General features: G+C 49.2%; 2 protein-coding genes and 1 long non-coding RNA gene across 3 annotated transcripts; 1 reads left to right on the top strand and 2 right to left on the bottom strand.

Moving 5' to 3' along the window:
• The first annotated feature begins 1,725 nt into the window (after window positions 1-1,725).
• LOC309839873 lies at window positions 1,726-16,762 on the top strand. The gene is made up of 4 exons (XR_014298534.1): window positions 1,726-1,774; window positions 3,436-3,633; window positions 14,721-14,817; window positions 16,499-16,762. It is a non-coding gene; the product is annotated as an uncharacterized lncRNA (long non-coding RNA).
• GATA1 (GATA binding protein 1) lies at window positions 2,932-5,972 on the bottom strand. Its single transcript, XM_082681845.1, has 5 exons — window positions 5,738-5,972; window positions 4,854-5,231; window positions 4,599-4,744; window positions 3,940-4,065; window positions 2,932-3,493 (listed from the first exon to the last, which is right to left on the bottom strand). Exons 1-5 carry the CDS (start codon window positions 5,955-5,957, stop codon window positions 3,125-3,127), a joined length of 1,239 nt encoding a protein of 412 aa, XP_082537971.1. The 5' UTR covers window positions 5,958-5,972; the 3' UTR covers window positions 2,932-3,124.
• On the bottom strand, window positions 15,529-25,061 carry GLOD5 (glyoxalase domain containing 5; the record flags this gene model as incomplete). Its single annotated transcript, XM_082681846.1, is given in 5 exon segments — window positions 15,529-15,657; window positions 16,934-16,964; window positions 16,966-17,084; window positions 20,125-20,262; window positions 24,999-25,061. Coding segments are annotated over 5 exon segments (480 nt in total).
• Window positions 25,062-26,498: the final 1,437 nt, after the last annotated feature.

The raw sequence follows: 26,498 nt of genomic DNA, 5'->3' as shown, positions 1-26,498 counted from the left end.
GTTAGTGTTTCTACTCTTGGCTCAGGACAGTAGCTCCTATGCAAGGCGAGTGTGGGGCTTCTGGGCCAAGCCCAGGGCAGGGGCTGTCATAGAGAGTCACAGGGCTTCCTGTGCAGGGTCAGGAGAGTATTTCCAGAGGGGAAGGTTAGGAGTTCCTGTAAAGGATCAGGTAAGAGTTTCCTATAAATGAGTCAAGTTAAGGATTTCTGTTGAGAGTCAGGAAAAGGTTTTCTGCAGAGAGTCTGGTCAGAAGTTCCAGTACAGTTGTATTCAAGGCTTCTTGTAGAGGGTCAGGGCCATGGAGCTAACACAGGATGAGGATGAGAAGCCCTGTACAGTGTCTGGGAAGGAAGTCCTGTGCCAGATCAGGCCATAGGTGCCTGTATCGGATGAGATACGGGCTTAAAGTAGAGGGTCAGGACGGGCGTCCCTGACACAGGGTCAGGAAAGGGTTTTCTGTGTAAGTTCAAGACTGAGGTTCATGTTGAGAGTTAGTCCATGGGTTCCTTCGTACTCTACGGGGTGGGTCACGAGATCAGGATTGTTGTGCAGAGTGACATCATCGGGAGTCGTCAACCGTGGAGGCAAGGGCTTCTACACTCAGTCTAGATTTTCTACACTCACTAGATTTTCTTGTGAGCAAAGTATTTTAAAAATGCTACCTGGAGGGCACGGCTCCAGTACAGTGTGAGGACGAGGTGTCCTGTCCAAGGTCAAGACAGGATTCCTATAAAGAGATTGAGGCTTGGGGAAAGGGTCAAGACAGGCATTTCTGTTAGGGGTGGTACAGGGACTTCCTTACAGTGTGAGCTCAGAGATTCCTAACCAGAGTAAGGCAGAGGTTCCTGTGCCATATGGGAGGACTGGGGTTACTCCTGTGCAAGGTGAGGGTTGGTGTTCCTGTCTGGACTCAGGATGGGTTTCCTGTTGATAATTAGAGAAAGGTTTCCCTTAGAATTCCAGAACCAGATTCCTGTACCAGGCTAGGGCACCCATTCTTATAGGGAGTGAGGACTGGGGTTCCTGAACAAGGCGGGGCCAGGCACATTTCCACACAGGTTCTGAGAGGGGTTTCTTTTTTAAAAATATTTATTTATTATATTTGGTTGCACCGGGTCTTAGTTGCGGCAGGTGGGCTCCTTAGTTGCAGCATGCAGGCTCTTTAGTTGTGGCATGCGAACTCTTAGTTGCAGCATGCATGTGGGATCTAGTTCCCTGACCAGGGATCGAACCCGGGCCCCCTGCATTGATAGCATGAAGTCTTAGCCACTGGACCACCAGGGAAGTGCCCTGAGAGGGGTTTCTGTTCAAGACGAAGACAGGGGCTCCTCCAGGGTAAGAGGGCTGGGATTCCATGGGGCAGCCAGGCAGGAGGCTTTTACAGGGCCAGGGCGCGCTCCTGTAAGGAGTGTGGACTACTGTGATTCTCGAGTGGGCTAGTGTGGTGACTTGCTGAAGGGGTGCTGTTCTGTTGAGGACAGCTGCTCACGCATACTGTGTTCAGGATGTGCCGGCCCACAGTCCCCACCTCTGGGGCTTCAGGGGGGAGAAGCTGTAAAGAGAAGCAGCCCAGTTAAGTGTGAGCAAGGCTCACTTTGGTAGGGGAGGGTCGCCCATCTAAAATCCACTTCTTAAACTCAGCGTGGTCAGGGCAAGTTCTGAGCCTCAGTTTTTCATTAGTAAAAGGAGCATGAGTGTACTTTCCTTAGTCTTTTTTTTTTTCAGGTATTCATGAACTAAAGCAACTGAAGCCTCTCAGCATTGCCGACCCACAGTGAGCACTCAGTTAAAGGCGCTGCTTGCTGTTAGGAGCCGTTGGGAAGCCTGAGCCATGGAGCCTGGCTAACCCTGTGCCATCAGCTGTGTGGCCTCGGGTGAACCACTTAACCTGTCTGACTTAGGATGTCACCTGACTGGGTGACTGTTTCTGTGGAAGCGTTTGTTAAATGGAAGTACAGATGCCACTCTGGGGGGAGCAGTTTACCCAGGTGAGTAGGTGCGTTGGGGAGGGAGATGGTACTGTGGGGAGCTCCCCGACCTCCAGGGTCTAAATATCACCCCCAGAGGCTATTTTGTCCTCCTAATCTACCCCTCTCGTTCTCTACCATTTCCCACAGGGCTGCAGGCTGAGCTGGGCTGAAAGAGATAAGAGATGAGTGACAGGAAGGCCCATGGACAACCTCATGGTCCCATACTGGCCTTCTGACCATCTTGACAGCTACCATTCCTGCCCCACCCCTTCCTCCCTTTCCTGTCCTCAGCATGTCTAATGTCCCTTGGAAGAGGGTCCCTAGCTTACACCAACTGAAACTATACATGTTAACACTTCAATAAATATGTGTACACAGGGCTGCTCCCATTGTCAGCCACTTAGAGACACTGACATGGCCCACACCACACAATACGCTCACATACACACACAGACTTGCACAGAAATACTTTCATCACCAGACCCACAGAGACATCCTGACACGCAGACCCTCACGGTCACACTGTTATGCCTCACACACTGTCACACAGTAGTTCTTGTTCAACTTTCCAAAATGCGTATGGATCCACTTCTGTGCCCAGTGCATATGCTGTCGTGCTGTCTCAAAGGTCACCCCGAGTGGTGCACAACCCCATGTGTTTCCTCAGCACACGCTGTCACGGGCACACCTCCACGTCTGCTCACACAGTCACCGTGCCTGGCCTCTTGCAGGCATCTGGAGTCACGCACATCGTCTCATACAGCCTCATCCCTACTGCCCGCTGCACACCAGCTCTCACCACGACGTGTGGCTGCATGTGCTGTCTCATACAACCTGGACGCCGTCACATGCGGTGTCACATATTCTGTCACAATCGTGAAGCGTTGCGTGCCATCTCACATGGTCATACACGGCAGCCACACACTGTCATCAAAGAATCACGGACACTGATACACAACCCCCCACCACTGTTCTTTATTTAGTCCCACACAGACTCACACATTCAGTTTCAGGACTCTGGTGGTTTTATTTTACAAAAGCTTTGAATGTCCACGCCAAGGCTTGTCTGGGGCCCAGAGGGTTGGGTTGGACAGACATCTGGCTACAAGAGGGGAGGGACACCAACCCCTGCCCTGAGGCCATGCTCTGTGCCCTCATGAGCTGAGTGGGGCCACCACAGTGGTGGTGGTGGGAGGCATGGGGCCTGTGGGGAAGGAGCCTGTGGGTGAGCCCAACAGGGGCCCTGGGAAAGGCATGAGGTGGCTAACAGGCCCTGACAGCACCACGGGGCCCAGGCCTTGGTAGAGGTGGGCAGTGCCAGGTGGGCCCAATGTCAAGCCTGAGGCCACCTCCCCACAATTCCCACTACTGCTGCCCCCAGCCACCACCATGAAGCTGCCAGCTGGCACTTCAGCTGCTCCTGTACCTCCTAGACTCGATCCCCGTTTCTTTTTTCCTTTTCCAGATGCCTTGCGGTTTCGAGTCTGGATACCATCCTTCCGCATGGTCAGTGGTCGGTTCACCTGCCAAGAGGGAGGCCATGGGTGTTTCCCAACTCCACATCTTGCCTCTACGTCTCCTCCAGGGATGCTCTCTCCACCCCACTTCTTAAGAATAGGGAATTGGTTCAAGGACTAGGGAGTGCGCCCCTGGTGTGGCACAGGTATCGTCCTCAAGAATCCCGAGGTTGTGAGGCCCTGAGCTTGGCAAAGCCTTTCAGGCTAATGGGAGCTGCCCCTGGTCTAGGACGGGGGAGTGGAAGTTAGCTGATGGCCAAGGGAGGAGGAGGGAGGAGGGAGCAGGAGGAAGAAAGGAGATGAAGGAGTGGAGGAGAGAGGGGTGGGGAAGGTGGAGGGGGCATGGAGGAAGAGGGAGGAGAATAACAAACGGAGAAGGGAAGGGAGAAGGGAGGAGCAGAAGGAAGGGAAGCGGGAGGAGAGGAGGGAGGCTCCGAGGGGCCCCGGGGCACCTGGTGTAGCTTGTAGTAGAGGCCGCAGGCATTGCACACAGGGTCGCCACTGGCGTTTCTCCGCCACAGTGTGGTGGTGGTTGTCTGGCAGTTGGTGCACTGGGTACCTGCCCGTTTGCTGACAATCTGGGGGAGAGAGAATGTGAGGATGAGCACACTGGTGGATGGAGGACTAAAAGAGGTGAGGGTCAGGTTAAGGCAGGGTTTCTGACAGGGCGAAGGCTGGGGGTTCTGTGTGGGTGAGGACAGGACTTCCTGGCCGGGATAGGGATTTTGGGTATTATATGGGGGAATACACCAGTAGTACCCAACTTTGGCCATCCACTGGAATCACTTGGGGAGTTAGAAACAGTCCTGTTGCCCAGACGGCATCCCAGACCAATTAAACCAATACATGTGGGGAGGGCCCCAGGCCCTAGTGGTTTCGAAGTGCCCCAAGGTGATCCCAGTGTGAAGCCGAGGATGAAAACTGCAGTGCAGGGAGAGGATGGGGTTCCTGCTTGCAGACTGTGAGGATAGGTTGAGGATAGGCGGTCCCATACAAAGCTGGCTTCCTTTGTGGATGGGGAAGGGGTGGGGGATGTGGGTTCTTGTAGAGCGTGAGGACTGGAATCCCTGCACAGGGTGAGCACAGTGGTGGAGGCAGGCCTGGGTCTTACCAGGCGCTTCTTGGGCCGGATGAGGGGCCTGTTCTGCCCGTTCATCTTGTGATAGAGGCCACAGGCGTTGCACAGGTAATGGCCCGTCCTGTCCCGCCGCCACAGTGGGGTGGCCGTTGCTCCGCAGTTCACACACTCTCTGGCCTCTGGTGGGGTGGACAGAGGGGAAGAGGGAGCCAGGCTCAGTCCAGCTTCGCCCTAGACCACCACCCCCCCACCAACCTCCACCTCCCAGTCCCTTTTAGAGAACCTCACCACAGGGGGTTAGGGGCAGAGTTCCACGAAGCTTGGGGGAGGAATAGGCTGCTGGATTGAGGGGGCTCCCAGTGGGAGAAAAGAAGGTACTGGAAAAGTCAGGGCCCCCATAGGCACTGCTGGGGACCGGAATTGATGAAGGCAGTGCAGGCCCCAGTGTCAAGAGGTCTGGACTCAGCCGCTCTGTCTTTAAGGTCTCCAGGAAACTGCCGCCGCCTTTCCCATCCAGATCTTCTGGGGCCTGGGGAGGGGAGTCCTCGCGGGTGGGGCATGCAGTCGAGGCAGGGTAGAGCCCGGTCTTGCCATAGGCCCAGCCAGCATATGGTGAGCTCCCTGGGATGCCTTCCATACAGTTGAGCAGTGGGTACACCTGAAAGACTATTGGGGGGTATGGAAAAGGAGGAGGAAAGAAGAAGAGCAATCAGTCTAAAGTCATCTTGCTTTCAGGGTCTAATGATGCCCAAGAGCCCCAACATGGTGGCCAAGTTTCCAACCTTTCTGCAGGTGACCAGAATAGCTACTGGCCATTGGGTGACTCCTGGGTCCTGAACCCCACTGGTCACTCTGGCAACTGAAATAACCTCCAGCCATTTCCAAGTGGGCTTTGAGGATGACTTGTTGGGATTTGGAGCCCATAGATCAGTTGGCAACTCGGGCCACCACCTACTTCCATCATTGCTTCCCAGTATGGCTATCCCAAGATGGCAGGCTGGGGAGCATTGGCATTCCCAGGTCTGGACTTAACTAGGGGTCAGCACAGCCACGTGAAGGCTTCCGGCCATTTTCAGGATGACTTCTTAGTAGGATTCTGCCTTAGCTAAGGGTCTCCATGGCAACCCCAATAACACAGAGCCAGTGCCAAGACAGCTACCCAAAGAAGTTACCTGGGGAGTGTCTGTAGGCCTCAGCATCCCTGTAGTAGGCCAGTGCAGCAGCTGCAGCCGTGGCGGTGCTGGGGGTGGTGGAGGAGGCTGCTGTATCCAAGCCCTCAGGCCCAGAGGGGAAGAAGACCCCCGATTCTGGTGGTGAGGACACCAAGGCAGGGTCCATAAACTGGGGCAGGGGCTCGGAGGTCCCCAGGGCCCCGAGGCCAGGGAACTCCATGGGGCCTCTGGGGTTTGACCTGTGAGAACAGGAGGGGTCCTCAACACAGAAGCCCTCCTCTCCCCTCTCCACCCCTTCTTCCCTCCTTTCTCCCTCTTCCCACTCCATCCCCTCAATCCTCTTATCCCCCCTTTCCATCTCCCTAGTACCCTCCTCTTGCCTCCTCTCCCCCTCCTCTTCCTCTCTCCCCTCCCTCATCTCTCCCTTATCTTCCACTCCATCCTCTCACTCCCATCCTGCTCCTTTCCCCTTCTTCCTCATTTATCTTTCCTCTCCTCCTCTCCCTCTTCTGTACCCTCCTCTTCCTCCTCTTCCCTTTCTTCTCCTCGCCCTCCTCCCTCCCCCGTCTCTCCCTCCTCCCTCCTCTCAGCTGCCCTTCTTTCTCCTCCTCTTCCCCTTCTTCCTTCTCTTTCTACTCCTGCCTCCCTCCCTCTTCTCTCTTCTTCCCCTCTTCCTCTCCCCCTCCTCCTCTTCTCCCTGGTCCCCCTTCTCTCCCTCCATCTCTTCCTCCTCCACCTCCCCTTTGCTCAGCCACCTCTCCCCTTCCCCTTTCTATATCTGCTCCACTCCTCTCTCCTTCTCCTCCCTTTCCCTCCCCTCCCATCTTTTGTCTTCATCCTTCTCCTCTCCCTCCCCTTCTGCTCATCTCTTTCTCCCTCTCCTCATTTTCTCCTCTCCTCCTCCTCCTCCTCCTCCTCCTCCTCCGCTTCCTCTTCTCCCCTCTGCCCCCACACTTTCTCCCCTGCGCCTCTAAAAGAATCGAGGTGGGGTAGGCTGGGGTGTGGAGCCAGAGTCCCTTGAACTCCTTGGTCACCCCCCTGGACCTTGGGGTTCACCCTCCTGTGCTCCCCAACTTCATCCCTATCTGTTGCATCTTGCCTTCTGACTTTCTCAGAAACCCCATGGTTTCCGGCTTGACTCTCCCCTCCCCCACCTCCGTTGGGTCTGCAGACAGAGGGCCCCTCAGTTCCTCCCTGCTCCATGGGGGGGTCAGTACCCCCACTGCTTATCTCTGCCATCCCCGCCCAACTTTTGAAATCACCCCAAGGCCACTGGCTTCCTCTGAGGAGGGGGACAGGTGGGAGGTGTTCCCTCTACCCATACCCTGTCCCCTGGGGAGGTCTGCCATAGTTCTGCTTTCAAGTTCCTTCAGTCCCCACCATCCTCAGGCCTCAGTTTCCCTATCTGCCGGATAGGAGGTGGTGACAGGGCTCGAGCTAAGACTTAGGAGAAGGCAGCTTGGTCTCTCTGCCCATTTGCCTCTGTCCTTCCCTGTGTGTATCTCTGTCTCCCTGTGTCTCTTTTTTCCTGACCCTGTTTCTTCTCAAGTCTGACTCTCTGTATTTCCCTCCCATTTTTCTATGCTACCATGATACATCTTGCTCTCTCTTTCTGTGCTTTTATAAATGTTTAATGTTTTTCCTCCTCCCTTTCTCTGTCCTCCCATGTCTCTGTCTGATTGTCTCTCTCCTTCTTTATCTCTCTTTTTATCTCTTTGTTTCTCTATCTCTTTCTTTGCTCTCTGTATCTTTTTCTGTTTCTCTTTTTCCCTCTCCATTCATCTCTCTGAGTGTCTGTACATCTCTCCCACTCTGTTTCTTTCTGCTTGTTTGTCTCTTCCTTAGTCTCTCTCTCTGGCTCCTCTGGCCTTATTTCCATGTCTGTCTGACTACTCACGTACCCATGAACACACCCTCCTGCACACAGCCCCATATGAAGAGGCAAGAAACCTACCCCTGCCCCTGACTTGCCCAGTGAATCTGAAGGCCTTGGTCTCCCTGTCTGTAGGGTGGAGTGACAAATATAGAGAAGACCATCTTCCTCCGCTTATGTGACCCATTGTATAGACAGGCTAAGAGTTGGGCCCGGGGTTAGGGGTTGTGCTGGGCTAGAGATGGATCTGTCAGTGTGCCCACCACCAACCTCCTCTAGGGTCCAGGGCACCTGCTGTCTCTCCCTAGGGAGAGTGTCTTGCCTCCTCATCTCCTCATCCATCTCTTTCCTCTCTGTCTCGCCATGATTCTATCTGTATCTCTCTCTGAGTTCCTGTCTCGCTCTCCTTTTCTGTTCCTGGGTCTCCCCCTCTTTCTTGTCTCTCTGTCTCTCACTCTTTCTTTGAGTCTCTGTTTTTCTTCTTTCTCTTCATGTCTCTGTCTTTTGCTTCTTTTCTCTCTCTCCATCTCTCTTTGTTCTTTCCTCCCTTCTCTCTGTCTCTGTTTGTCTCTTACTCTTTTTGTCTCTATCACCACTCTTCCTTTATACCCTCATTCTCACCTCACCACCACCCCCAATCTCCCTCCAGCCCCACTGCCCCCCGTCCCTGCACCTTGTACCTTGGTGGGTCCAGGACTGCCCACCCCTCCCATGGCAGGGGCCCAGCCCCGCCACCCCCAGTTATCACTCTCCAGACAGAGATAAAGTTTATCTCGAGGCTGGGGGATATGAAAGCTCCTTATCAGCTGCCCCACTAGAGTAAGTGCTGCCCCAACGGGCAGCAGGCAGCAGGCCGGCACCCTCAACTCTCCTTCCGCCCAGCCCCTCACCCCAGGTAACGTCCCTATCCCAGCCCTCAAGGGAGGGTCCCTCGGGACTGAAGGGAGCAGAGCTGGGATATGGGGGCAGATAACTCTTGGGAGAGTTTGAGGTGGAGTTTGAGGATTAGGTATGGGGGTGAGGAGTCAGAGTTTGGAGAACAGCTGTGGAGTTTGGGGTAAGCAGATATGGGTTTGAGGAGCAGAGAAGGATCTGCTTGAAAGGTCCCATTTGGGGATCAGAAATAAGTTGGGAAAGCAGAGACAGGGTTGGGGATCAGAGCCAAAGTTTGAGAGAAAGTTGAGAAGCTGGAGATGTAGTTTAGGGGTCGGAGTGGATTCCAAGAGTCATGGAAAAGTCTGAGGGTCCAAGTCTGAGGGGAGCGGAGGTAGAATTTGGACAGGCAGGCAGAAATGTGTCTGATGATTAGAGATGGCTTATGGGAGCACAGGAGGAGTTTGAGAACAGAGATAAAATTGGAGTACAGAAAGAGTTGGGGCCAGAGAGGACACCTGGGGGAGACACAAAAATATTTGGGGGCTAAGATGGGGTTTAGGGAAGGCAGACATGAGGATTCATGTGACAGAACAGATTTTGGGGGGTAGACTTGGTGTTTGGAGTGACAAAGGGTTGGGGCAGAGATGGTTTTAGGGGATCAGAGAGAAGTCACAGGGAACAAATATGGGGTTTGAGAGGTGGAGATGGGGGTAAGAGCGTGGAGCTAGGGTTTGGCAGGCCAGAGACAGGTTTGGGGGGTCAGAGAGAGGATTGGGGGCAGAGACAAGGATGTTGTGGAGTAGACAAGGGCTTGGGGAGCAGAAATAGGTATGGGGGGACAAGAGTGAGCCTTTGTGGAGAATTCAGAGACAGAGACAAGTTTGGGCGAGTGAAAGTCAGATTTGGGGCAGAGGTAGGATTTGGCAGGATTAAAGCATGTTTCAGGGGTCAGAGGTGGGGTATGGTGGGCAGAGTTAAGGGATCGGGGGAGCATAGATACCTTGGAAGGAGTGGATGGGAGGCAGGGCAGAGAGAGGTGGGGTTTGGGGAGTAGATTTGGGGTAGGGATGGGGATTGGAAAGACAGAGGTGGTCTGGAGGAGCTGTCGGGATTCAGGGGTGGTAGACACTTTGGGGACCAGTGGTGGGTTGGGGAGCCTAGAGCAAGCTGGGGGAATAGCCTTGAAGTAAGGGGCAGCAGGCCCAGGCTTTGCCTTGCTGGGGGCTCTTGAAGGGCTGAGACTGACCTGGGCTGGTTGGTGCGGAGGGTTCAGCTGCTTTGGGGATGTGGCGAGCTCAGTGTGATCCCAGGGGGTGTCCTGGCTGGCCTTGGCCTTTGAGGCTCCCTTCCTCCTTCCCTCCCTCCCTCCCCTCTCCCTCCTCCCTCCTCCCCAGGGAGTGGCTGGTGCCCCAGTGGGTGGGGCGGGCCAGGGGAGGGGGCGGGCCCCCCTCCTGGTGGGGCACCTCTTGGGCAGTGGGGGCCTTCCTCCACCCCACCTGCCCACCTCATGGATTCTTGGACCCTGTTTGACTTGGGCTTCTGTGGATTTCAGTGTCCAGCCAAACAAAATGGGCTGAAGCCAAGATAAAATGAAAATAGCAGATGTGGTTTCATGACCTCTCGGCTTTTCAGTGAGTGTTTGTAAAGCCCCTACTGTGTGCTTAGCCAAGTGTGGGCTGGGCCCTTATGTATGTGTCTTCCTGGCCAAAGGGAGAGGAGGTATGTGACTGTACCCATTTTGCAGGTGACAAGAATGAGGCTCAAAGAGGTTTGGTGGGAATTTGAATCAAGATGTCCGTGGGACATCTTCAGGACCCAGGCCCACCCTGGGGACCAGGCCAGGACTGGCGGGAGGCAGAGGCACATTCACTCAGCGCCCCACTTGGGGCTTACGCCAGCTCCGGCCTGCCCTGGGGCAGCAGATAAGTCTTATCAGATGGAGGCCAGTGTGGCTGTTGGCTCCGCGGTGGTAACAGGCTGTCTTGGGATGGGGGGCGGGGCTCGGTGGGGGACACCCAGGGACAGCGGCCTCAACTTCTTGCCCGCCATGCGGCGTTGGAGGCGGGAAACAGGTGGGACTTGGGGCTGGTTCCTCTGTGGACCCTTGAGTAGGATAGGGTGGGGGAAGGGAAGGAGGATTGAAGGGATAGAGAAGGGAGAGAGGCAGAGAGACAGAGAGATGGGAATGGGGAGATGCAGATAAACAGAGAGAAAGAGACCTAGAGCTGGGAGGAGACAGAGGGCACAGAAAGGAATGAGAGACAGAAGGGTGAGAGATGCACAGAGAGAGCCGGAGACAGTTACGGACAGATAGAAAGAGGGGCAAAGAGAGCGGGAGGCAGGTAGAGATGGACAGAAGGGGAAAGATAAAGCCTGAAAGTGACAGAGGCCAAGGATACAGGTGGAGAAACTGAGAAGGGAGAAAAAGATGATGTAGAGAGGGGGACAGAGACAGAGATTCAGAAACAGAGAGTCTGAGAGGAAGTCCATGAGACCCCAGGTAGCAGCCTGGGGTATGCCCTGGGCAGGTGGTGCCAGGGTGGGGTGGGAGGGGGTGTGGATTGATGTGGACCCATGTGGCCTGTGGCTCTGCCCTCAACTTGCTGAGAGGGACCTCCAGAGAGTCACTGGACCCCTGCGCCTCAGTCCCCACCTTGTTGCCCTGTCCTGCCTCCCCCAAATAGTAACAACGGTGACAAGGACCAGTGTCTCATTGCTGACACAGACCTGTGCCTGGCCTGTTCTGGGCACTTTGCCCATGTAAAATCATTGAACACACATGTATGCAGTAGGTGTCCAACTTGGGTCCCTGTAGTGGGTAAGACTAACCAGTCAATGGCCCTGGGACTCCATGGGACAGGGAGCTCCCCTGACCACCCATTCTGTAGATGAGGAAACTGAGACCCACCAAGGGCAGAGGGCAAGGATGGAGCCCTGGGTCAGTAGGGTCTGCTCAGTCACTGGCCCACCCCAGAGGGAGTTTACCATCCTCATCTTACCTCTCTGGGCCTCAGTGTCCTCATATGCAAAACGGGAGATTTGAGGAGGAAAGAGAGCAAGGCCATTTATTGAGCTCCTGCTCTGTGCCCCACTCTGTGCCAAGCCCTTGTCAGTAAGAACAAGGACAAAGACTCCTCTGACTCAAGTGGCGATGGTTTCAGGACATCCACTCTGGAGCCAGTCCACCCTCATTTATAGGCTGCCCTTATCACCGACTGGCGTGTGGCCTTGGGTGAGTTACTGTCCCCTCTGGACCTCAGTTCCTCATCTGAAGAGATGGGGTAATAATAGCGGCTACTCCATAGGGTGATGAGGGTGACTAAATGAGATTTAATCCATTAAGTGATTTTAACTCATTTGATTCTGAAATCTCAATAAATATTAAGTATTCTTATTTATTCATTGAGTACCTACTGTATACGAAGGATAGTATTTGGCCCTTTTTTATCAGCACTACTACTAATTCTAGTACTAATGCTAATAATATGCTGACACCAATACCAGTACTAATTCTAATTACTACTATTCTAATATTGATATGAGCACTAATGCTAGTTTTCATAGTGACAGTAATAATAATACTAACTGTAATCTAACACGAGTACTTTATGAATATTAATACTAATTCTAGAACTAATATTCATTTTAATTCTATCAACAACGCTAATGGTAATAATAATAATAATTCTGATACTAATACTTTTCCTAGCATTAATATAATAACAACAGCAGCATTATTTTGCCCTGCCACCCCAGGCACTGTACTAAATGTTCTTCATGCATAATTTTATCCTATTCTCACCAGGTCCTTGTGGTATAAGTGCATATAATTGCCCCCATCTTCTAGACTGGGAGTAGGTGCAGAGAAATGATGTTCGTCTAAGGCCCTGGGTTCTTGTCTCAGCTCTGACTGATTTGTTGCATGATTCCTGGGGAGGCCACCCTCTGAGCCTTAGTTTCTTTGCCTGGAAAATGGGTATAATCATAGAATCCACCTCAAATGTTGTTGAAAGGCCACTCAACACAGGGCCTGCCTGCACGCCATAAATGGTGAGCTCTGTAGTGGTAACTCTCCTCATTGTTACTATTACTAGAAATAGCGGTTGCAATGTTGGGATGAGGTAGGGAAAGCTGCCCCCCCTTGGGAAGGGCAGGCTGGAGGCATGTCTCAGACAAGGGTTTGGCTGCTGGACCTACAGTCCATTTCTTCATAACTGGAGCAGAGAAAGGGCTCAGGAAGGGAAGTAAAGGGTGGGGAGTGGGGGCCTCAGGGCTCTGCCTCCATCAAGGGCCAAAACCCTGTGGCTCTGAGGCCAGGCCTCACCCCATTCCCTCCCCCATCCCTGTGGAGGGGGCATAGGCCCAGAAGCCTGTGGCGGCAGTTCAGCCAGCAGGGAGGCAGCTGGGAGTGGGCAGATAAGGGAATCGGCAGGGCCAGGCCAGGCTTTGGGGGAGACCAACGAGGGTGGGGGCAGGGGTGGGGGTGGGTGTTTGGGCCAAGCATCCTTTCCATCAGGCCTCCATTTGAGACTCAGCCCCAACGGCCTTTCTTCCCCTCTCTTCCCGGAAGCCTTCCCTGACTTGTTCCCTCCCTCTTGGCATCTTCTGGGGCTCCAGAGCTTGGTCCAAGCCCATGGCATTTGGATTATTCTTGTCTAAATCCTACTTGGTCATGGTGTATAATCCTTTTATATGTTACTGAATTCTATTTACTAGTATTTTGTTGAAGATTTTTGTATCTATATTCAAAAGAGATACTGGTCTATAGTTGTCTTTTCTAATTATGTCTTTGGTTTTGGTATGAAGTAATGATGGCCTCATAAGTTCATTCCCTTTTATTGCCAAGTAATAGTCCATGGAATCGATATACTATAGTCTGGTTACCCATTCATCTGCTGATGGACATCTGGGTTGTTTTCAGTCTTTTTCTTATTACAGCAAACCTGTAACTTACAAACTCATATGTCTTTCTCTGTGCACACACACGTGGAAGAGTTTTTTCCTGGGGCAGGGGATACCAGTCTATCCATCCATCCACCTACCCAACCATCTATCCATCCACCCATCCACCTACCCATTCATTTATCCACCCATTTGCTGCCCTTCCTTCCTTCTTTCCTCCCTTCCATTCTTTCCTTCCTTCCTTCCATAAATCATCTATCTCTAGGCATATAACATCTGGGTCCAAGACAAGCTGTTTTGTAAAAATAGGCAGGAAACCTGCTGCAGCCTTTGGCAAAGCCTTTCGTGTGCTGAAACTCACATCCTTAACCATCCTCTATTCCCAACATTTTGGGGGCTCCCTGGGAGTTTACTCAGAGGGCATGGCTGAACTACCACCTGGAGACTGTTTAGAGACCAGAGTCCACAGGACTAGGGGCTCCCTCACCTCCAGGAGATCCTCATATGTACTCCTTCATCCATCTCTTATTTGCTCAGGGACCGTACTCTCCCCTTTCCTCTTTTCCGGCCTCATTTGCTGTTTCCTCCTCTTGTTCCAGAACTCTAAATGTCCCTGGGCCTCTTCTCTAGTTGACATTTTCTCTCTTGGTGAACTCATCCAGTCTCCGTCTTCAGAGTATCTCCAGAATCTAACCATTTTTTTTTTATCACCTCCCCTGCCAGCACCAGGATCGCTCACCTGGACCACTGCAGTGGCCTCCTCCTCAGGGTCCCCCAGCTTCCACCCTCAACCCTGCAGTCTATTTTCCTCACAGCAGCCAGAGGAAGCCTGTTAAATCCTAAGTCAGATCATGGACCTCCTCTGCTCAAGACCCTCCTGCGGCTCCCCTGTCATTCAGAGTAAAACCCAGAGTCCTCTCCATGGCCCGTGAGGCCCCACGTGATCTGTGCCTCCACTTCTCCCACCTCACCTCCTGCCGCTCCCCCTCACTCACTCTGCTCCGCTGAACGGCCTCCTCCTCGCTGTTCCTCACACATATTAGCCACGGCCCCTTCATGCCTCAGGGCCTTTGTACTGGCTGTACTCTCTGCCTGGTATGCTCTTCCTCCAGCTATTGGCGCGGCTCCCTCCCTCATCTCTTCAGGTCTGTGCTCAAATGTCTCCTTAGTGAGGTTTCCCCTGACCATCCCATTACACATTGGAAACTGCCCCAGTGATTTTTATCTGTGTCACCACTTTTCCATATTTTCTTTTTCTCCAAAGCACTTATCCTCTAACACCCTTGATATTTTCCTTACTTAATATTATTTCTTTTCTGTCTCTCCCACTAGAATGGCAGCTCCACAAACATAGATGTGCTTATCTCTTCTGTTCAACACTGTGTCTCCAATGCCTGGAACAGGGCCAAGCACGCAGTAGGTGCTCAATGTATGTTTATTGGTTGGTTGACTGAGTAAATGGTGGGGGAAGGGAACAGAAACAGAGGAAATTTGTTCTTGTCCCATCTGTCTACTCTGTCAGGAGCTGAGCCTCAGTTGAGATGAGTCTGAATGTACCAGATCCAAAGGTAGAAAGTGCCACATTCCCCGGGGATGAGACCAGCTAAGGCGCTCCAGGACGAGGTAGTATCATCTGGGCTGTGAAGGCCCCATGGGAATCACAGAGATCTTGGGGTTCAGTCAAGCCAATGTGGTGGAGGAAACAGCAGGCAGCACTTGGAAGGAGTGAGAGGAATCAAAAAGGGTGAAAAAGGATGGGCTCACTGACAAGGAGAAATCTGTCAGGGGCCTTGAATCCGAAGGCGATGACCCTAAATTTGGTCCTCAACGATGTCATACCCTGGTCACTGACCCCCAAACAGCTCAGAGACCTCACGTCCTAGACAAACACCCATACATAAAGCTGAAACAGTAATTAATGAAGAGTTCATATTAATTGAAAGTTATTAATTTATTGGGGCAGCTTGGATGGAGGACACTCAGACATGTTGGTCCCAAACCTGCCTCAGATCTTCCAGCAGGATGTGTGAAGTGCCTAAGTCCTCAGTTCTTAGAGGTTTCTGGGCCTGGGCGAGGGTTTGCAGGAAGGAAGGGAAAGGGCGACATAGCAGGGGACAAGATGGCAGAGAGCTAGCCTCCATCACAAGGAGATGTAGTTGGACACCTCAGTGAGGTTTCTGTCAGGGTCTTGGAAGTAGATGGACATACTTTTGCCCCCTTTTTCCCCCATGCTGGGGACTGGACCCTCCTCAATGGGGACATCACAAGCCTGAAATGGGAGGAGAGAACAAAAGTCATTCATCACAGTCCATGTGTGGGACCAAAATTTCATTCTTTACAGTGGCCTAGAAGACCCCTGTATCTTTCTCACTTCATCTCCTACCATTCTTCCCTCCCTCACCCTGCTCCAGCTACTTACTAGCTTTATGACCTCAAGAAGAGTACCTAACTGCTCTGTACCTCAGTTTCCTCATCTGTCAAATGGGGATGATAATGTACCTAGTGTTATCTAGTAAGTGGCAGAGTCAGAATTCAAACCCAGGCAAGTCTGGGCCAAAGTCCATACCCTTAATCCCGATGCTTTACCCACTTTCCTTCCAAACCAGACTTTTTCACTGATATTTTCCAAAGCAGTCCAGGTCAATTTGCATGAAGTGTATTTAATACCTCAATCTGTGTTCCCCAAAAGGAGAACAAATGACCCCTTCAAATGAAATCATTTTAAGTATTACAAGGACACTAAATTAAATAACAGTGAGTCAGAAATTATTCCCTCTTCAATCCTCTTTCAGTCCTCTGATTATACAAAGAGGAAAGTCTCTGGTGGATGCGAAGTCCTTAACCACTTGCCACATCTAAATTTGTCAGCCCAGAGAGTGGGGCAATGGAAGTGGCTATAATCTAATGGCATTGTGATGCTTTTATAGCTGTTTGTTTTTACAGTTACCTCCCCTTTATGCCAAGATATAATGGGTTTTCATTTACTTGGTTGAACATTTTCTTTTTACATAAATGTATTTATATAAATAGAGTTTAGGTATAATTTTTTTCACAAGGGTGATGTAAGGTTTTCTTTTAAAATACATTTGTGGGCTTCCCTGGTGTCGCAGTGGTTGAGAATCCGCCTGCCAATGCAGGGGACATGGGTTCGACCTCTGGTCTGGGAAGATCCTCCTAAGCCTGTGCTCCACAACTACTGAGGCTGTGCTCTAGAGTCCACGAGCCACAACGACTGAGCCCGCATGCTGCAACTACTGAAGCCTGCATGCCTAGAGCCCGTGCTCTGCAAGAGAAGCCACCACAATGAGAAGCCCGCGCGCTGCAACGAAGACCCAACACAGCCAAAAATAAATAAAATAAGTTTATTTTAAAAAAATACATTTGCTTACAGGGAAAAATGATGTCAATAAAAATAGTGAATAAACAATTGTGCATAAATCTTATCTGGATGTGATGAAACCTGTTATGTCTGAAGTTTGAGTCATGCTTCTGTTTTCACTGCATCTGCAGCAGCTTTCTCAAAAGAGGATGGAAGTCTGACTCACCGCGAGGTGCTGGACCATTTCCTTCAAAGGCTGTGATCAAGCATATATCCAGGGAGCCAGGGACTGGGTGAGCGGCTTTGGGTTCAAATTCCTTTCCCGCCTCATGGAGGTTAAATTTCTGGTCTCCAAAACACAATGCTTTCCGGTCTCCCTATTTGGGGAGAGAAAACAACCTGGAACTAAACCTCCAAGATGAGTGTGAGGCAAAGCCCCCTACCTACCCCAACAAGGTTAAAAAATAAAAAGTAGAACAAGGTTTTTGATGAAAAACAGCAGCCCGTTGTCCCACACTTGTCCCATTCCCTAGAGGCAAACTGCTTTCAACGTGTGTATATGTTTCTTCTGGAAATTATTTCCATACCTCCAAATAATATGTTTATACTACCCATGGCAGAGACTGCAATCTGTCTACTTAATATACATTTCTCCCCTTTTCTTTTAAACACAACCCAAGTTTCAGTGGGGTTTATTGTACACCCAGCTTTAAAAACCTGCATTTCCCAGCATTCCTTGCTGGGTGACCATGTAAGACGAGACGATGAGATGTCCGCAGAGGCTGTGAGCAGTGCATCTGGGAACCTCCCCACCCCACTAAGCTGATGCTTTTTGCCCACTCACTTCCTCCTTCCAGCCACTGCCCGAGCCCTTCCTGCCTACCTCTGGACTGATTGTTGAATGAGAGAAAAAGAAAACTCTATTTTATTTAACCCGCTGGTAGTTAAATTTTCTCCCACATGCCTCCAAACAATCCCTAACTGATGTGCCACTATGTCTTGATTTAGCAACTTCAGACATTTTCTATCCTTTCCCTGTTAAGATAAATGAGAATTTAGCTCATCCACATTACTACCCCTCCCAACGAAATTCTGTCATCGGTTTTAGCTCGTCTTTTGGTTCCTTTACAATTTTAAAATAACCCACTTTCGTCTTTATGTTTTGATGGACGAACATAGTATCTCATTGGCCCGACTATCCTCTTCATCCTGCCTCCCTCTCCTGTGCCTCTCAACTTCTGCCATTTTTTAAAAAATCATTTTATGTCCCTTTCATCTCACCATGATGGATACTACATCCATTCTATCAGAAAATGACTTTATTTCGCTTGAATGATAGTTCGGCTGAGTATAGAATTTGAGGTTGTAGGTTATTTTCCTGCAGCCTTTTATTTTTTATTTAAAAATTTTAATATTTTACTTTTTAAAATAAATGTATTTTATTTATTTATTTTGGGTCTTCATTGCTGTGTTGGGGCTTTCTCTAGTTGTGTTGAGTGGGGTCTACTCTTCTATGCAGTGCGCAGGCTCTAGGCACACGCAGTAGTTGCAGCACACAGGCTTCAGTAGTTGCAGCACTCGGGCTCAGTAGTTGTGGCTCACGGGCTCTAGAGCGCAAGCTCAGTAGTTGTGGTGCACGGGCTTAGTTTCTCCGCGGCACGTGGGATCTTCCTGGACCAGGGATCGAACCCATGTTGCCTTCATTGGCAGATGGATTCTTAACCACTGCGCCACCAGGGAAGTCCCTATTTTTTTATTTTTTTAAAAAATATTTATTTATTTGGCTGTGCCAGGTCTTAGCTGCAGCGTGCAGGATCTTTTTTTTCAGTTGTGGCATACAGGCTCTTAGTTGCGGCATGCATGTGAGATCTAGTTCCCTGACCAGGGATCAAACCTGGGCCCTCTGCATTGAGAGTGCAGTCTTAACTGTTGGACCACCAGGGAAGTCCCCTCACAACCTTTTAAATATGTGGCTTCGTTGTCTTCCTGAATCTGGTATTGCTGGTAAGAAGTCTGATGTTAATCTGTTTTTCATTCTTTTTATAGATGATGCACCCACCCTACTACTGCAGCTCTTAGGACTTTTCTTGATCTTAGATGTACTGAAATTTCACTCAAGTGTGTCCAAATAACGGGGGTTGAGGCTTCATATGCCTCACTATCATTGTTGGGCCACGCAAGACCCTTCTCTAGTTTTATTTGTATGTTTAATCTTTTTATCTCCATTCTTCATTCCTGTCCCCACCCTGGGCAATGATTTTAATGTGTTTGATGTTCATCCTTTGGTTTTTCATAAGTTATTGTAAAAAGTGTATTTTTTATGTGTGTATGTTATAAATGGTACCATGCTATAGACCTGATTTGGCTTCTTCATTTTTCATTCAGCATGATCTTTTAAGAGCTGTCTGTCTTGCTATGTATATATCCAGTCTGATACTGCATAATTCTATTTTTATGCATAGCATTCTGTGTTAGTTTTACATTTTTTACCCTGTTTGCCATTCCATGGGCCCCTTCAGTTTAAGACACATTCAGTGTCTGTGCATCTCCCACTTTTGAAGTTCCAAATTCTCAAGGATTGTAGTCAATCTCTGGAAACCTCCTTTTTACCTTGAAGCTCTTTTTCTTGAGACCTTTCCTTCTGATCCAAACTGGACTGATTGTTTTCTAGGTATCTTTCTGGATCTTCCTCTTGGGATCCACGGTGTCCTGACTTTTATGTCTTTCTTTTTCTTGGATTAAGCACTCATTTTGATATAGCATATTCTCAAGTAATTTTCAAAGCAAGTAGACAAAGTTTCTGCATCTTTTTATGTCTAAGAATGTTTCATTCTGTACTCACCTTGATTAATAGCTTGGTCACAGAATTCTAGGTTGAAATGTTTTCCCTCAGAATCTTGAAGTTGTTCTTCAATTGTCTTCTGGTCTCTGACTCTTGGGAAATCTGAAATCTGCGTATTTCCTTTTCCTTTGTAGTTGAACTACTTTTCTTTTTAACCTCTCTGAAAGCTTCTAGGAGATTTGTTTTTATTTTGATGTTCTGTAGTTTCATAGGAACATATCTAGGTGTCAGTGTGCCAGATACTCAGTTAACCCTTTCCATATAAAGACTGGAAAGTTCTCTTGCATTATTCTATGATAATTTCTTCCCTTCCTTTTTTCTCCATTCTCTCTCTGGAAGTCCTACTATTCAGAGTTTGGAATCTCCTCCATTGATCCTTTAAATTTTTCTCACAGATTCTCGTGTGTGTGTGTGTGTGTGCGCGCACACGCGCGCGCCTGTGTGTGCGCGCACGCGCGCGTTGTGTGTGCGCACACGCGCGCGTGTGTGTGCGCTTTGGAGTTTTAAGTTACTTTTAAAAATAGTATAATCAAGTTTTACCCCACCTGCAATTTGGCATTTGGGGAAGTGATTACCTTGAAAGTCATGACCTCCATGCCCAGGATCTTAGAATAAAACACAGAGGTGTCTTTGGTGCTCTTTACTGTCATCACAATGTGGTCAAGTTTATGGATAAGACACAGGGAAGGGGTCTGACTGTTGTCCCTCCATGACTAAAAAAAGAGAAAAAAGAGAAGAGACCACACTGCCACTAGTCACACCCATGTTTCCTGTGTTTCCTTCTCCCCACCTCCTCTCACCTCCTCGGTGACTATACTTCCTTCTACCCCCGTTTCAAGGGGAAAGTCCTGGGAGGAATCTTCAGTACTTATTGCTCATGTGTAGATTCATAAGAGTCCATGTGTCTGCCATGACCACTCTCCACTGTTTTCTTGTTCTTTTCCTCCTTCCAGAGGGATAGAGGTGAAGATAGGGGAGTGAAGACTGAAACCAAACTCTCCCTTGTTTTCCCTGAGCTGGAATTGATCTCTTTTGTAAGCAATGATAAGACACAGAGGAGGCCCAACCCCATGAGTACAAGCCCTTTATTGGCCAATTTAACCCAGTCCCCTCCTTTCTCACTCTACAGTTACGATAACAGAGGACAGGACAAGAAGGGAGCATCTCAGATGCAATAAATGTTTCTGGGCCTGTGTGCCTACAGATCAACCTTGACACCCAGTGGGAGGGCACACCGCCCCACCCCTCACTTCCTGCCTTCAGCACACCTCCCACCAGATCTTTCTCTTGATTCGCATTCTTTAGTAATTTGTATATTTACATTTCATCTGCTACAGGATTATAAGATGCCTGTGCACTATAAGTTGCAGAGTATAGTGGTTAAAATAACAGATTCTGGAGCCAGACTGACATTTTACTCTCTGTGCCTTGGTTTCCCCTTCTGGAAAGTGGGCATGATTTTATATGTGTTTTATAGGACTGCTGTGAACAATTTTAAAAAAACGAGTTGGGGGGAATTCCCTGGTGGTCCAGTGGTTAGGATTCAGCACTCTCACTGCCAGGGACCCAGGTTCAATCCCTGGTCGGGGAACTAAGATCCCACAGGCTGGTGGGTGTGTGTGTGTGTGAGGGGGGTGACCAAAAAAAAGGGGGGGGGCTTAGGACAATGCCTGACATAGCAAGTGCTGTAAGAGTTAACAATGATGATGATGATGTCATGGTCATCTTGTTAAAATTCCAGACTCTCTACCAGGACCCACAATCTCTACGGCCTCATCCATTGCTCTTGAACTCCAAGCCACATTGTTCTTTTGCCTGTTCCTCATAAAGGCCATCCTTGTACCTTTAGCCCTCAGGCCCTTATTTTTTATTTATTTTATTTATTTATTTTTGGCTGCGTTGGGTCTTCGTTGCTGTGCGCAGGCTTTCTCTAGTTGCGGTGAGCGGGGGCTACTCTTCGTTGTGGTGCGCGGCCTTCTCATTGTGGTGGCTTCTCTTGTTGCAGAGCACAGGCTCTAGGCACGTGGGCTTCAGTAGTTGTGGCACGCGGGCTCTAGAGCTCAGGCTCAGTAGTTGTGGTGCATGGGCTTAGTTGCTCCGCGGCATGTGGGATCTTCCCGGACCAGGCCTCGAACCCATGTCCCCTGCATTGGCAAGCGGATTCTTAACCACTGCACCACCAGGGAAGTCCTAGGCCCTTATTTTATTTTTATTTTTATTTTTTTGCGGTACGCGGACCTCTCACTGTTGTGGCCTCTCCTGTTGTGGAGCACAGGCTCCGGACGCGGAGGCTCAGCGGCCATGGCTCATGGGCCCAGCTGCTCTGCGGCATGTGGGATCTTCCTGGACCGGGACACGAACCCATGTCCCCTGCATCAGCAGGCGGACTCTCAACCACTGCGCCACGAGGGAAGCCCCCAGGCCCTTATTTTTAAATTAATTTTTTTTGGAGTATAGTTGCTTTACAATGTTGTGTTAGTTTCTGCTGTACAGCAAAGTTAATCAGCTATATGTACACATATATCCCTTCTTTTCTGGATTTCCTTCCCATTTAGGTCACCACAGAACACTGAATAGAGTTCCCTGTGCTATACAGTAGGTTCCCATTAGTTATCTATTTTATACATAGTAGTGTATATATGTCAATCCCAATCTCCCAGTTCATTCCACCCTCCCTTTCCCCCTTGGTATCCATACGTTTGTTCTCTACATCTGTGTCTCTATTTCTGCTTTGCAAGTAAGTTCATCTATACCATTTTCCTAGACCCCACATATAAACAATATTATATGATATTTGTTTTTCTCTTTGTGACTTACTTCACTCTGTATAACAGTCTCTAGGTCCATCCATGTCTCTGCAAATGGCACAATTTCGTTCCATTTTATGGCTGAGTAATATTCCATTGTATACCTGTACCACACTTCTTTATCCATTCATCTGTTGATGGACATTTAGGTTGCTTCCGTGTCCTGGCTGTTGTAAATAGTGCTGCAATGAACATTGGGGTGCATGTATCTTTTTGAATTATGGTTTTCTCCAGGAATATGTCCAAGAGTGGGATTGCTAGGTCATATGGTAGCTCTATTTTTAGTTTTTTAAGGAACCTTCATACTGTTCTCCATAGTAGCTGTACCAATTTACATTCCCACCAACAGTGTAGGAAGGTTCCCTTTTCTCCACATCCTCTCCGTCATTTATTGTTTGTGGATTTTTTGATGATGGCCATTCTGACCAGTGTGGGCCTCAAAGCCTTTTGCGCATGCTAATATCTGTCTCCCTGATTAGAATATCAGCTTCGTAAGAGCAGAGATTTCTGTTTTGTTCCCCACTGAATCCCAGACAACTAGCAGATGTTCAATAATATTTGTTCAGTTAATGAATATCTACTACAATAATTAGGCCCAGTGCCTGGCACAAATCTGACTTCTATTCTGTTCTATTCTATTCTATTCCATTCCACCATGCTATACCATTCCACCCTATGCTATTTTATCCTGTTCTATTCTACTGTGTTCAATTCCATTTCAAACCATTACATCTTAAACAGTTGATTTCACTTGAGCCCCAGCTTTAAAAAAGTACTGTGCTTTTCTATTTTCATGAGTGAAGGAGGCATTAGCAAAATTCCTGAGTTCTGCTGTCCTCATGGATATAGAGGATCCATATGAACACAGAAGCAGTAGAATGAGAAAATGACTGATGTTTGGGCTTCATTGAAAATAAAGTCATATGTTTAAAAAAGTCTTATTAACCTTTTAATGTCTGTAGGATTCGTAATAGCACTCCCTTTTCAGTCCTGATATTGGTATTCTATACTTTTTCTCTTAATTTATTAAGAGGAAAAAACAGAAATTACTAATAGGTTATTAATCTGTTCAAGGAACCAATTTTTGACTTTATTGATTTTCTCTGTTGTATGATTGTTTTCCAATTTACCAGTTTCTGCTCTTATCTTTATAATTTCCTTCCTTCCACTTTCTCAGGTTCAATTTGCTGTTATTTTCCAGACTCTGATATGAAATCTTAGGTACTTGATTTTCAACTTTTCTGATCTATAGGCATTTAGAGCTACAGATTTCTCCTAAGCACTGCTTTAGCCACATCCCCCAACTTTGATCAGTTTTTGGAAATCAGCTCAACCTACTCCTCCCATTATTCAATGCCCTGCTAGCTCATTCACTCCCCGGATTCTGCTTTGCAGATGCAGAGCTCCATCCTTGCAAGTTCAAGGGTAAGCAAAGCTGGCTCTCTTAAGGAACTGGAAGAAGGCCCATGTGGCTTAGAATCCAAGAGTGAGACAGGAGGAGAAGGGGAAGACAGGGCCAGATCATGCAAGGTTTTCAAGGCGAGGTTAGGGAGGCTGGTTTTGAAAAAGATGACTGAAGAAAAATGCACAGCCTAAAAGTTGCGGGTTATGCTTTATCTCAGGACCTTACTGAGGACTGAGGACTGTAGCCCAGGAGACAGCCTCGCAGATAGCTCTCAGGAACTGCCCCAAAGAGGTAAGGGAGGAGCCTGGATATATAAGAATTTTTGCTGAAAAAAAACCCCCAAAACAACCATGTAGTCAAACATCAAAAGATTGCTGCTAATCACAAAAAGCAGACATTCCAAGTTAATGATTTTAGTGCTTTATGTATGAGAAGATGCAAGAGTCTGGGCTCATTGAAATCATTTCTCAGATATGCATGTTAACTATCTAGGGCCAGTATCCTGTTTTTCTCTGTCCTAAATTCCTCCAGGGCGCACCGCTGCGGGTACAGTGGCTGATGGCTTGAGGGCAGGCAACATTCATTGTTTACTGGAATGGCGGGCAGCTTTTCCTTTCCACAGCAAGACATAGTAATCACTTAAGCTTACAGTGTGCCAAACCTTGTTCTAAGCACTACACAAAATATAATCCACTTTATTCCTCACAACAACCGTATGTGTATATACGTATATTATACATGTAAATATATATAAACTAGAGTATCCAAAATATGATTCTCTCCCTCCTGCCTCCTCCACAGGGAAGGCTTCTATCTTTCAACAAAGTCCTCTTCAAAGTCTCCTTCAGGGTGCCAGGGACCCCTGGAATTCTTCTAGCAAACCTCAAGGTCAGCGCTGTTTCCTGGCCCCTCCCCGCCTCACCCCACCCCATCCAGATGGCCCTGGCTGAACTGGCTCCCCGGAACCGCCCCGAGGGAGCCGGGAGCCCAGTGAAGCAGCAGCCCACTCCTGGCAGACGTGCTGATGGCAGACTGTGTGTTAGAACAGGGACTTTCCGTGTCCCTCTGCTGCCCTCTGCTTGTCTTAGAAAGAGGAAGGAAGAGAGGACGGGAAAATGGATGAAAGCACACCGGGATAGCCCGCATGAAAGGGAAGCAGGTTACCAGGCCCGGCTGGGAACGCCCAGCCTTGGTGCCAATACCAGTGCCCCAGACCCCCATGGGCCACGCTGTTCACCTGCTTCTCCGAAATCCTGCTCCACATCCTGGCTGGCAGCCTGGAGGGCAGATGGTGCAGCATGGTAGGCTTCCTTGCCCCCAGCCTCTGGACAACCCTCTGGCTCAGTGCCTGGAGATCAAGGGGCAGGAATGGGAGGGCCACGGACCGGGGACTGCTGGTGTTGACCGAGGTAGATGGGGCAAGTATAAGGACTCTGACATAAAACTCAGCGCCTCGAAAGTAAAAGCTTAAGGTGTGTTTTAGCCAGCTCAGGCCACCATAATGTAGCACTATAGACAGGGTGGCCAAAACAACAGAAATTTATTTTCTTACCATTCTGGAGGCCAGAAGTCCAAGATCAGAGTGCCAGCATGGTTGGGTTCTGGTGACATCTCTCTTCCTGGCTTGCAGGTGGCCACCTTCTTGCCATGTCCTCACATGGCAGAGAAAAAGAAGAAACTTTCTGGTGTCTTCTTATAAGAGCACTAATGCCATCACCAGGACTTCACCCTAATGACCTCATCTAACCCTAATTACCTCCCAAAGGCCCCTAGTATCGTCACATTGGGGGTTAGGTCTTCAAGGCATGGATTTGGGGGGCAGGGTGCAAACATTCAATCCATAATAAGGGATTACTTTGTAATAACATAGAAAAACCACCCATCCCAAAGTTTTGTGGGGGACCTTTATTCTAGGGTGTGAGGCCTCTGATCTATTTAGATTGTGTCTGCAGAATGTGAGATCTTTGATCTGTTTGGGAGTCTGTGTCCAGGGTATGAAGTTAGGAACAGTCCAAGTTAGAGTATAACCACTCTAACTTATAATGGGTCTGTTTCCAAGCCAAGATTGCGAAGCTATTAAGTGTTCTCTGTCCCAGGGTGCAGTGTTTCTGAATCCTTTTGGGGTGTGAGCCCTGGAGTCCTCCCCGTCCCCACCCCTCTCTCAACCCCACCCTCACCCTTCACTGCTAAGAGGGAACATTCATCAGCCCCATTGCTGTTCGCCTTACCTTGAGCTGAGCGCCCTCTCTTTTGAGGATGACCTGTCCACCCCCTGGGGCATGTGAGTTTCAGATTCTTGTACCTAGACACACCCCAGATACTCAGACAGACACACAAATGCTCTGTGCTATGCATATTGTTTTTTGCATAAGATTTTCCTTTATGAAGAGTTACACAAATAATATGTGAATAGAGGTTTGTATAAAAGGTTCCAACAACACATCAAGTATATGGACTACACAGGTGATCCCCACTCCACTCTCCAAAAATGACCACTGCTGTCAGTTTCTGGTGTTTCCTTCCAAACACAGGCCCGCACACATGCACACACACACAGACACACACGCGCATGCAGTGTCACCATAACCATCTCCCACCCACTAGTTTTCCTTGTCAACAGCATGTCCTGTGGAAGGCACTCCCACCCCAGAGGCACACACAGGTCCCACTCATTCTGCGGCACATCGGGCGGGGCTCTGTGGTACATCGTAAACCCCCACCATTCATTTCACTCTGC

This window comes from Grampus griseus (assembly GCF_964374135.1).
Source record: "Grampus griseus genome assembly, chromosome: X".
Taxonomy (NCBI): Eukaryota; Metazoa; Chordata; class Mammalia; order Artiodactyla; family Delphinidae; genus Grampus; species Grampus griseus.
Note: the sequence above shows the minus strand (reverse complement) of the source record. Positions and strands in the feature narration are given on the sequence as shown.

What these genes read in the sequence shown, in the direction of transcription:
- GATA1 (XM_082681845.1), bottom strand. Translation starts at nt 5,957, where the DNA reads ATGGAGTTCCCTGGCCTCGGGGCCCTGGGGACCTCCGAGCCCCTGCCC. An exon ending in TCTGCCCCTAACCCCCTGTG is followed by an intron (nt 4,745 to 4,853) that starts GTGAGGTTCTCT and finishes CCACCCCACCAG; the next exon opens with AGGCCAGAGAGTGTGTGAAC. An exon ending in TCTACTACAAGCTACACCAG is followed by an intron (nt 3,494 to 3,939) that starts GTGCCCCGGGGC and finishes CCCTCTTGGCAG; the next exon opens with GTGAACCGACCACTGACCAT.